At 34.2% G+C, this 13,335-nt stretch overlaps 1 protein-coding gene across 2 annotated transcripts in view; it reads left to right on the top strand.

The window, feature by feature from the left end:
- LOC147908534 (protein pangolin, isoforms A/H/I/S) overlaps nt 1–13,335 on the top strand; it is a 153,939-nt gene that overhangs the window by 21,691 nt on the left and 118,913 nt on the right. For both annotated transcript variants that reach the window (XM_087409633.1, XM_087409632.1), the window contains exon 3: nt 9,264–9,367. In XM_087409633.1, the coding sequence (XP_087265759.1) occupies nt 9,264–9,367 (104 nt within the window). The remainder of the gene's footprint in view (nt 1–9,263; nt 9,368–13,335) is intronic.

The raw sequence follows: 13,335 nt of genomic DNA, 5'->3' as shown, positions 1-13,335 counted from the left end.
TATTGTATAGTACAATTGATATTTGAGATAATCTTTATGAACTCGTTTCCCAAGAGATCTCATCGACTTTGGAATCCAGATTGCACATTGACTTCCACGAGCTTTTGATTGCTTTGATTCCTGCACGTGGTCTTTCTGAGCACGCCTGAGTTCTAACCAACAACTACGTAGTCTTCGACTACGTGACAGTGGGGTTTGGCCTCGGGGCCCGTCAGGAATCTCTGAGGCCCATTACGAGGGTGCGTCTACTTGGTGACCTTTATGAGGCGAAATATGTTTTGTTCTCTCTCTCCCTCTCTCTTTCTTTTTCCCTTTGTCTCCCTTTCTTTTGTCCCTGTCTCTCTTTTTTCTGATTTATTATGCGTATTTTCGAGTATGTAATCAAAAATATCAGAAGAGATAAAAACAATTAACGAAAAAAAATCTGTATTAAATTCGTATATTTCATCAATTATATGTATCTTCAAATAATAATTCAAATTATACATCATAAACGTTTAAATATTATAATAGAATATGTATTGTAATCAAAAAAACAAAGCAAAATTAAAATTTGTAACAATTAAATTATATTTCGTACACATTTTCCATCTTTGTCAAAAATAATTTATATTGTTTTGCATCGAGTCTTCTAGTAGTTGTGCAATTCTTTGTTAATATCAAAAATACAAAATATAATAAATCTTGTAAAAAAATTATTGAGAAACGTGCTGTAACAATAGATACAACACTTATTTTACAAAACGGTTGGGATTCTAAATTTTTCTTTTTATTGATCCCTAGCTTTTGAGCTCCCGCATCGAGGGTCGTCAAATACATGCCAACATATATTTTTTCGTATTTCAGTTATACTTTATGGAAAAATATTTTATACATTAAAAATTTTTAATAATCGCATTTCTTGAAAAGTGATAAAATTTTAATTTTACATCTTTTAGTTCTGTTTATTATTATTAGTAATTATTAAAATATTAACTTTTACAATAGTCTAACATACGTTAGTTTATCGAAAAATTGTCTCAATACATAATAAACAATACATATGTAAATTTATTAATAAAATTCATGAAATTTGTTAAATTTTTTTCCTAATAAAATATTCTATATTACTGCGTAGAAAAATGTGTCATTTTTCTACGCAGTAACAACTTTTTATTTTTTAAATTTTGAATTAGAACAACGTTTTAATTAAGATATCCTATAGTGAATATGCAATTTCTTTAACAATGCAATTTCTAACTTTTTCCTTACACTTTCGATTATAATGTATTCTTTAAAATTAGGTATATCAGAATTTTTCGAACTTTGGATACAATTTTATAGTGTAAATTTAATCAAAGTTTATGACACTTTTCCATATTAGCAAATGACCTACAAATGTGTTGTTTTTCCACAAAAATATATTCTTCAGAGTCGATTTTCTTTCATTATCTCAAAAATGCTAATTTAGTACCATTTTTTTATCAACACAACATGATATCTAAAAGAAATTCCTTTAAAATCACACGAATAGAAGAAGATATATATACAGAAAGATGTACTAAATTTTAATATATTTTTGTTTGAATAATACTAGTTAAATCTTTGCATGTAAACATATATTTATTTGGTGCAAGAATTATTAATTTAATTTAACTGGATATTATATTTTTTTATTTAAAATATTTATTTTATTAAAATATTTATTTTCCATAATTAATTGTTTGTATATTAGCACTAATCAAACAATTATTTATTAAAATTATTTATTAAAATTACATGTACATTTTTCTCTCGGTGCATTTAGATTAAAAAAAGTGTCAAGATACAAAATTCACATTTTGTTGTGAATTATCTATACAATAGAATTTAAGTGGCTGACAAAGAAGTCAAGTTCAATACGTCTATTCTATGGACAGTGAAAGAATTTATTGGAAGTGCGCAATCGTGACTAAAACATGAATTCTTACTACACAAAACTTTCAAGAACATTTAACATGCGGGGATATATTTCAAATTACTTTTTCCTTTAATAAGATTTATTATAATTATTAATTCTCTTGTTGTATTTATTATCACAAAATATGCTTTTTGTGCCATTACAGATTTTCCCGTCCAATAAACGTTAAATTTCTTATTGTCTCATAGTTTTTCTTTACTTTTTTATTATCTGACTGAAAGAGAGAGAGAGAGAGAGAGAGAGAGAGAGAGAGAGAGAGAGAGAGAGAGAGAGAGAGAGAGAGAGAAGATAAGATCCCCTGCCGATCTAAAGCCACAAAACGTGTTTGAAAGGCAAGAATTTTAACTGACTCAAAGCAATGGAGTTTGGTTCTTAAGAATCGCCAGGAATGGTTTATCTGTGAAAACGTTTTTTTTTTCATTGTCACGGATGTACATATGTGATTACAGTAATCTCAAAATTCTTTCTCTTTTTCTTTCACAATAAATTTGTTTACTTCTTTCGAGATACAAAATATAGCTCTTATTTATAAATCCGCGTACATAAACATACATACATACACACACACACACAAATAAAAAAATATTCTTGACATAAACATGAAATTAATTTCTAGTAATTGTTCGCAAAATTTTAATTTAAAATTCAACCGAATTTGTCGGTGACTAAAAATATTATAATTGTACGATTTCTTACCGAGCGCGATGCTATTATATGACTCGACAGACTCGCATTATTGGCGCCATTAATTTGGGTTAATTGTCAGGTTGCACATTTTTAATTGTATGTTTTTAATTTGATTTAAATCAGCTATATTAATTAATTGAGAAAGACTACGTTTGCATCGTATCATATGACACGACCTTCGCGCGATTTTAATCGAATATCTGTGCTTCCCGAGACGGTTCCTTTCGAGAATGTCTTTATTATCTTATACTTTTTGTAAGTCTTTTAAGGACTAACGTATTTTGTATTTGTTTTTTGGATCTCTTGAAATTATATCTACAATTTAAATCAAATTTATATCATAAGATATGAACTTGTTACATATTTATTTCATTTTACAAAATAAAAAGTTAATATAAGCGCAATGTGAGAGACTCAAACGACATTTAATGTTCAATTTTTATATTAAAATATGATTTATTTCATATGAATTTGTCGAGTTGAGAATCGCTGGACAGTGTCGGCAGGTCGGTATAGGTATATACCGTTGATGGACCAGAGCTAATCTAAAAATCGCCGGAACTTCACAATTATAGTAATTTACCAACCGACAACAAGCTGTATACACAAGCTCGTCTGTAATAGCATTAACAGCACGCTCTTTCGCTCCCGTGTCCTTTTTAGCTCGTATCCGACCCTGATTTGAAGCTCGAATTTGGAAGAAGTCCATAATTGCCGCATCTTTTCATCCCGATTAGGTAGCGCGAATTCAGCTTTTATCGATCTCATTCTCGAGAATCGCAATGCTAATGCAAGAGACAATAATTGACGAGTACGCTTTCTTTTTTTGTATTTCCCATTTTAGTATAAAGTAACGATATATTACCTTTATGTCATATTTTGTTTTATCTTCTGCACGCTTTCCATATGATGCGAATTGTTATGCAACAGTTGAAAGAATATTTATACGTGAAATCTCATTATTTGGGACGTTACATATCGAAATAGAATTCCACTCTTTTATAGGTTCTGTTTTCCCGATAAACTCCATCATTATAGCTTGTCTCAGTACGCACGCGAAATATTCAATCGATCTTCTTCTTTACGAAGATATGCGCGTGATAAAAAAAAAACCTCGTTGCTTTTCGTCAAACGAAAACAATCCTCAGGCATAAACAATGCCCGCAAGCACTCGACGGGGGATCGAGAGCGCTTCGAGAAACCGAGCCCAGTAATAATCTCTTCACGGCTTCCGCTCTTTGGCTTCTGCGTTCTGATGGGCCTTTCTAGGAATCATCGATGCGGAATCACAGATAACTTGGAATATTGTTCAAGAATCCGTACAATTACATACTTTTATTACGTACTCTCATAAATTAATGTCCTCTTCAAATTCTTTCATGCGTGTTTTCTCATCGGTGTTACAGATTTGACGACAAATTCATGTGATTTAACAATATTTTTAGACGTTACGAATAAAAAAAACGTTTCTTCTACACGGCAGAAAGTGTTGAGGGAAAACAAATTTAACGTCCTATGGAATTATTTCTTTATTAAGCATGGAAATCAAGTTGATTGAATTTTATCTTTTAATATAATTTCAAATTAAATTTGTTTTTTTCGAAATTAGATATTATAAGATTTTAATGGAAATTTTTCGCATTATTAAATGAATAAAATATTTCATCACGAATTACGTTACATGATGAGAGGACGTATGATTTTCGATTAAGACGGATCCTGTTTGCTCGCTAAAGAAGTCGAGGTGGGTGTTCATATCGGGTGTCGAGATTTTCATTGTCAACTGCCGCCACGCGTATATCAGTACCGAGAAATATTCGTGGGTGTGTGTCTTCGGTTGTAAACGTGTGTCAGAGTCGCATTGTGCGGCTCCGGGTATCTATAATTACCTTGCCGGGGTATTATTCCAACAAGACTGCGAAGTAAACAAACCCGCGGGAGAGGAGCGAAAGAGAGAAGGACGAAAGGAGGATGGAAAACGAGGAGAGAGATCGAGTGCACGAACTTTGAATTGGTGTAGCGCCGGTTGGAAGGCCGATAGAACGCCGTGCTGTGGCGGTCGAGAGAGGAGACGCGCCGCGCCGCGCCGATCATGATGGAAAGGGTGGGACGAGTGGAAGGGAAAGGAGAGACGAACTGGTAATAAACTTTGGGCGCGAGGAGTGTGGCGCACATGTGCGCCCAGGATATGCATTCGGCGGTAGCGAATGAATGCGAGAGGAACGTGGCTGAAATTACAGCTAAACGCTAGACAAGCAGTTCCCATTTGTACGCTTTTATACGGCTCCTTCCTTTCCGAGACGACGAAATGCGACCGATGGCGCGTCTTCTGTCTCCAAGAATCTGCATCGATATGTAATTGTGTTACGCCATTCATTTCTTAAACTTCAAGTATTTATTACTTTATTCGCTAACAGCTTCGTATTTTGATATTGCGGTCGCATTCGAAGTAATTCGTGGTAATGTAAAGATGACAGGATAATCTGAATTTAAAAGCGATTTAGCGTAATACTGTAATTAAATTCGACGAACTAACGTTGCGTAAGCGAGATATTCATTAGCCATTGCACATGTTTGTGTAAATTGACTTTTTGTGTTTAGAGAGAATTAATTTGTAATTGTAATTTTAAATACTGACGATGATGCAATATAAGGATTTTTTTGTTATTATATATTAAAGAACGAATTAAAATCAAAAACTTAATTTATTAAGTATTATTTATTGTGTTTAAAGTAAACGAACTATATCAGTAAAAATTTTGTACTGTCTAGTACTATGAAAAAAATATTAGAAATCCGAAATATTTATTTTTCATATTAAGAAATCAACTTTTTGAAACCCTTGCATTTTTGCCGTATATCCCATAGGGGTGGGATATATAGCTATTCACAGGGGGAGGGAAGGTACGTACGGCTCATGAAAAATGACACAATAACTTATAAAATGTGTTTATAAGTTTTGTTAAAGAATAAGAAGAATGGTAAATATGTATATGAAATAATAAATAATAATTACAATCTTCCTACATATATTACAAGTGGTATGACGTAAGATACATATTTTATATAATGCATTTATTGCATTTAGTGCACTGAATTCAATCTGCACACTTTGTATGCTTTGGGCATAAATCCCGCTCGCTAAAAATGCCGTATATCCCAAACAGGTGGGATATACAAGACAACAAACTAAACAAAGAATACGAAAACAAAGCACTTGTATTTTACTATGCACAACATGCTTTATTATTCCACTACACACGTATGTATCACGAAATAACCACTAAGTCTTTTACACGCCCTACAGTGATCATTTTATGTAAATTATAATTTATGACGTTACTTATTACAGTGACAATTCACGATAATTTTGTTAATATTAACAGTAACAAGAAACTAAAATTATAACACAACATTAATATAACATAAAGACATGTACAGAATAATTGCGGGAAAATTATCCCCACTCCTTCTATTTTTTTTTACTTCTGCGGCATATTTATCGGAGTTACTCTATAACGAGTATTTTCATTAATAAATCTTGCATTGACTCACATAATCCTGTCTTATTGTTATTACTTTGATATTCTAACGCTTGATATTGCTACAGTTCTCTCTCTCTCTCTCTCTCTCTCTCTCTCTCTCTGCCACAATAATTTCGCACAAAATCCGTCAAGCGTTTCGCTGCGGGAATCTCGATAAAACCAGCTCTCGCGAGAGCTTTCCATCGGCAGACTCACGGGCGTTGATAAAACGAGAATCGCGGGACTCGACTCGGTGGTATGCGGCGCTGCGTTGCGTTATTTATAGAGTCGCGTAGCTGACAATTTAATCGTCCGCGCGTTCGTGTGAATTGCATCGAAGCGTGTAGAAGCGTTCGCGTCTTAATAACTACGGAACGACGAACGAGTGCTGTGCTGTGCTGTGTGCGTCTCGTGCCTCTTCACTCAAAGGGAAAGGTCAATGGTCCTACGTCTCGCGACGATCGGGATCGCGTAGGTCCAGCACGAAGAATTAACTCTTTCATGGTCGTTATTGGAGCGATCGAGACGACTACGGACAAGCGCCTCTCCAGTTGCCAAAGTATTAATTAAATATATCCTATTCATTGAGCATCTATTTAAATTAAAATAATAATCATACGATATAAATGTTTAATAGAAGAAGTGAAACAATAAGATTATATCGGATGCCTCAGTTTTAATAAATTTTAGAAAAGTGTGCACAAAAATGTTCTGAAAACACTTTAATTAATTCAATTGTTCGTATTAGATTCGGAAGTGCGATATCCATTCGCGTTTCAACTTGCTTTCGAGTCTTTTCAATGGAATAAAAAAAATATTGAAAGAATGACTTGAAAGCAAGTCGAAATGTACGTACGAATATACGTATATTGTATTTCTGAATCTAATACAACAATTAAAGTGTTTTTTGAATAACATTTTTGTGCGTAAGTACCGCACTGACTCTCATACTCTCATCATATATTATATTTTGAAATAAATATTTAAATATTTTTTTATATGAAAATGTTTTTTAACGTTCAACGATACTCGTTTTTATTAATTATGGAGAATGGAAGTAGAATAAAATATCAATTAATTTCTCGGAATGTTCGTAGTATCAAACTGCGCAAAAGAGAATCTTATTTTCTGCATATTCATTGAAATTTTTCCGCAGTAATTTCAGCTTCGCAAATATGATTGAAGGAAAAAGGAACATAATCCTATTACATCTGTAAAGTTTACGAGTATTTGTACGACTCTCATTCACTACTTAAAGATGCTTGTCCCTTGACGATAAAATTTATGCGACGAAAATCTTAAAGGCCCATAGCACAGACTTTTGCATAAAGCTGTATGACGACCAATCGCAGTTGATTATTTTTCTCATAATTGATTGTGATTGGCCGATTTCTTACCTTAAAGTAAGATTATGAACTAAGTCTAATGCTGCATCACGTATAAGAGAATAAATCAGAATATGAAATGATAGATTGATTGATTGATTCTTTTATGCCTTATGCGTTGTGTAGTATTAGGCCTAGTTCACAACCTTTGCTTTAAGATAAGATAAATTGATCAATCACAATCGATTATGAGACAAATAATCGACTGTGATTGATCAATTTCTTTCGGCTTTACCGTTTACTCTTAAAGTAAGGTTGTGGCCTAAGTTCTATGCAAAAGTCTGTGCTGCGACCTTAAGTCTTATATTCGCTGGGTAAATCGCTGGATCGGCAGACAGTCGCTATTGATTCGAATTGGTTGTACCTACTTCGGTTCAGTCGAAACGATCGAGTTTCACGAAATGAACAAAAGAATTTGGCCGATTTCGCAAGGACGGAATTTGTTTTGATTATGGAGACGATCTTGGACGAAAGCACGCAGCTTCAGGATGATCAGGATGATCGTGGAATGAATTCTTCGTGTCTATTTCTCTATCGTTTAGGACGACGATTCAGTTTTGCGGAACGATAAGCCCAAAAGGAGGTTCTCCGGTCGCAGCATCCATCTTTCGTCTTAAGGATTAGCCGTAACGATAGACGATTGATATCGCCTCTGAATCTTTGGAGCAGGTTTTCGCATGCTCGCCAAGATCGGTCTTCTCTACGCGAACGACATTGAATCCTATTAAGCCAAGACTGGTTTTAATGCAGATGTAATATTTATATGGATGTTTAGGACGGAAAAAAATTATATCTGCCACGCGGATCAAGCGGATATTATTAACTCGATTAAAATACGACATTACATGAAATTGTGAATGCGACGCCTCCAACGATTTTAAACGAACTTATAATATGGAGCTGAAACGCAATAAACGATTGCACTTTAGATTTTACTTCGCGTCAAAAAATAAATATATTTTTAAAATTGATAAAAACAAAGGACTATTGATTTCAATAAATATATTTTTAATTACATTTTGAATATTTTTATATAAAGTTGCGAAAAATGTGTTATACATGTAAGAAAATTGAACAAGTTGGGAGGTTGAGCGTATTGGGAGGTCAAAATAAAAAGACCTAGATAAAATAAATATCACGTAATCTTATACTTTTCGGCAAACTGTCATGTAAAAGAAAAACAAAAGCGATTTGTATAGGGAACATATAATTAAGGCCAGTGTTGCACGAACCCGAAATTGTCGTACAACTGTTGGCTGTCGGTCTTTCTTTTATAGGGAACTCCTTTTTACTTTCTACAATTTAGTTCGCGTGCAGGCTACCATTTAAAAAAATATTTCTTCGTCTGCGGTCTGTTTAACGTCTGACTAATCTGTAGCAATCTATGATCCGTACGATACTGTTTAATTGATATAAATATTGTATGACAACATTACTGTCATACATTTTTCAGAGTGCGATTATTTTAATTTTTTATACAAAAATTAAAGTTATTATGCGATTAAAGTTATTATTTTATAATCAATAAGAATATTATTTTTGACCGTAAATGTGATTATTTTATATATATATATACTTTATTGAAATTCTTTTATTAAAACGCGCGGAAAGTAAAAAAATATATTGCAATAAGTGTTACAATAAGTGTTACTTAATTCTCGACATATAATAATTATTAGTAGAAAGATCTGCGATTATAATCATACCTTCGTTTTTTTTCCAAAATAGGAAAGGTGGATCCGACACCGCACACCTCCTCGTTCAACATGGGCTACCTCGTCTCGCCGTATCCGTATCCCAACGGAGCCGGAGGACCTATCCCCGTTTCTATGGTGAGTTTGGTTATAATCTTTTCTTACTGAGAAAAAAAATGGTTCATTTAAGTAAATTAATTATTTATTTGATTATATTACTTTAATTATCTCTGTTTCTTCCGTCTTCTTTGGAGAATGTATGTATTGAATATACTGCTTTTAATTTAAATACACACACACGTATATTCTTCATCGAAAGAAATAAAGACGAACTAAATTAATTTAGTCACATGAACAATTTTTTTTCTCAGTGTACATTTATTTTCATTTAAAATTTGGCATGCCTCGGACATTAATTGACCATCGCGCCGTTACTCTTGTTCTCGACAGCGATGCATCCGTAACCGCGTCTTTTGTCCCGACCTGGACCCTGATCTGACTCTGTCAGACTGTTTCATACCTTCCTAGCCAGATCGTGATCACGCTATTGATTTATGGTGTCCGCAAATTGGATTCACGATTTATACTTACAGCCTCGCTCGCACACGTGTATATTTTTTCTCTCTTTTTCTTTCTCACTCTTACGCGCGCGTGCAACTTTATAATTTGCTTTGAGAGTATCAGAGGCTCATGTCGTCTTCTCAAGTCATCGAAAATGTATAGAATAATTATGCGAGAAAAATCATAAAAATGAAGGATTAATCTTTCATACACGGGAAAAGAAAATAATTTTGTTGAAGTATCTATCTAAAAATTTAGATAGATATATAAGGTTCTGAAAATAATTTTGTTGGACCGTCGAAATCATTGTGCAAGAAATTTATGCATGATGCGAGCAATACTGCAAAAAGTTTTCACATTCTAGCAATCAGCTTGAATCAGTTTTTTATTTTGATGATCTAATAAAATTACTTTTAGATCTAGCTAAATTTTGAAATATTCCAACGAAGCCATTTCTTTTCATATAATGATGTTTTTATTATACTCATGTACTCTCTAAATCTGAATCAATGGATAGTCACTAATTATCCAGTGGCGCTGGATCAACTAAAAAAGAAAAAAAATATTTTAATATTAATAACTAAAATTGATAACTGATATATTTGCACGTTAATTACATTCTTCCAATACCACATCCCTTGAATTTGTGCACTAAAACAAAGCTAGTTAGATCACGTAATAAAGATTATCCAAGTTAAGGGTATCACATTTCATTCCCTGATATTATCAACACACTCGGCATACTTTACACTGATATCAGTGATTATCCGCTAATATAGATTCAGAGAGCACGAAAGAAATACAATATGCGGAAGGATTGAGCCGCGAAACGCGGTTATCGATTCATGCGAGCGTGCTTCTGCAGATTCGGCTAATTCGGCTGCGGCGAAGCATGGCGTCGCTAAATAGTGGACAAAATTGGGCCGATTCGATGTTAAAGAGAGCATGACGCGTGCGGCCGGCGTTGCGATCTCTCGCGGGCCGCGTTGCGCTTTGTGCGCGATTCCACGGCGCGTGAACCCATTAAGAGGGAAGAGCAGTCCCGCCGATTCTTTACGGCCGATAAACACCGCGACGCAAACCGCGCGCGCGACGTCGTTCAATTCTTCATGACGTTCGAAACGCGGCGGCGGATGCAACGGCGACTCTGACGATTGCACGGCGCGGGGGTGTGCGACGCGCAACGCGCGGCGATGATAAATTATTGGGAATTATCGCGGTAATGTGCGTCGGCGCGTTGACCACTCAATTTCGCCGTTGTTTCATTTACCATGGAATTTCGCGTTGTATCAATATATATCCGCTGGCGATTTATACCGGTCGTTAACGCGATAAAGCGCTATTAAAGTTATTGCGATTGCGCGTGGTCCACGCGTCTATCAAAGGTCAATAATTAGAGAAATGACAGAATATCGCAATCGGCACGTTTGCAGAGAATGAGAGTGAAGACAATTACACATTTTGTTGGAAAGAAAGCACGTTGGTATTATATGATTTTACGATTGCTAATATCGCAGTTTTAATAAAAGTGATATCAATATCAATTTTGTTAAGTCTAATTTTCAATCTTTGAATTATGTAGATTGAATTCTATACGGAAAGAACGGTTTTTGCTAAAGTATTTAAAATTTAGTTAGTTACAGATCTGAAAATAATTTTATTGGACTATCAAAATAATCATGTGAGGACACTAATTGTTAGAATGTCAAAACTTTTTGTAGCAAACTTTTTGTTCATTATGCTTGAGATTTCTACACCGTCACATCTTTAAGTGTTTAAAAAACGGAGACAAAAATAATAAAACATTAATATTTTTAAAATTAAACACATATTTGAGTGTACATCATCATTTTGATTGTCTGACAAAATTATTTTCAAATCTGCTAAATTTTTAGTAAAATTAATTAATCTTTTCGCGCCTGGCGCAAAATTATAACTTATATACACATCTACGAGCCTTGACATTTGAATTCATCAGAATTATATCTGTTTCTCGAGTCTTCATACCTGAATATGTATACACGAGGGTATTTTTTATTTTATTATGCAAATTCGGGGCGTATATGTGGCTGATTAATAAATCCGATCGAATCGCAACTGACAGTTCAGCAGCGAGAGAATCACGTGCGAAATCAGGTCGAGACGCGAGGTAAAAGGATGCATGACATGGTCCAGACTCTAGCGGGAGAGCCTATTAAGGTCTCTTCAACTCCTCGGAGTTGATGAACCACCGGCGATGGTCAGGGATACTACCGAGACACGCCGATGATCCCACCTCCTCCTCGTTCCTCTTTCTCCTCTTGCTCGCTGGATATATCCCGGTCTGGTTTTCTCTCCCTCCCTGTCCCTCTCGATCTTCCTTTCTCTTTCTCTCTAGTTATGCCGTGCCTGCGTCTTGGATTTACCTACCTGGGGCACTCATCCTCTACCATGTCATTATGTCGTTATTTCCGACAACGAGCGTGTCTCGGCGAACTCTCTCTCGTACGCTTACCTCCACTTCGACACGAGTATGGGGCGCGAAGCGAGTCTCGCTCGAAATCTCACGGCAAACAGCACTTCCGAATCGTTAGTTGCGCTAACTAGATCTAACATATTGCACGGGGCTTGCAATTATTTATCTATTTGCTCGTTTCGAAAGTCATGCTATTTATAATAGCTCACGCCAATTGTAGTACATTAATTAAAACATAATATTTTAAGGTATAAATAATTTATTTTAATATGAAAAACTGCTATTGCAATAATTACAAATGCGACTGATCTAATATACTAAGAAAAAAAATTATAGTAATAACGGTAAAAAAAAGAGAATTATTCAGAAGTAGCCGATTAATGGATAATTTTGTTAAAATAGCAGAAGGTAATGTTTTTTCTTTAGATAAGCAAAATTTGGTAAATCTTTTGATTTAACAATACAATTTTATTTCTTTACACTTAATTTATTTTATACTTAATATAAAGTTAGATTACAATTACAAAATCAATTTTCGTTTGGTAATTTCAACAAAATAATCTATTATGGCAGAATGATGAATATTTCGCAGAACTCTCAGAGATGGCGTGTCTTCTCGTATAAAGACAAATTTGATTCTACTTGTACAAAGCAGGGAAGGTTAGGTAGAGACCAGCTTCGTGCATTTCTCATTACATCATGGCCAATTATGGCGACATTTTTAATTAATATTGGCGTAATAACCAACGGTTTAATTAGTCACGTATTAATAAATAATTTTTAACGTCGTATGGCTCTATTTTATGTGTATAAATAATTTTTACGTCATTAACAAACCTTCACGGAAAAAAAAGATATAGTTCAGACAACTAAAAATATTTAGTTGTGAGTAATATAGATACATCCTAGTTATCTTTATGTAATAGGAATATGTATGGTTGATACGATATATTTACTTTGATGTGTCAACTACTATTAATATAGTTAGGCACGATCTAGCTGTGACAACAAATCTTGGTTGAGGAATCATTTACTATGGATAATTATATATCCATATAGTTGCGTCAATCGTGACATTATAAAGCATGAT

This window comes from Acromyrmex echinatior, chromosome 9, assembly GCF_024713525.1.
Source record: "Acromyrmex echinatior isolate Ae372 chromosome 9, ASM2471352v2, whole genome shotgun sequence".
Taxonomy (NCBI): Eukaryota; Metazoa; Arthropoda; class Insecta; order Hymenoptera; family Formicidae; genus Acromyrmex; species Acromyrmex echinatior.
This window is presented reverse-complemented; position numbering and strand designations above follow the sequence as displayed.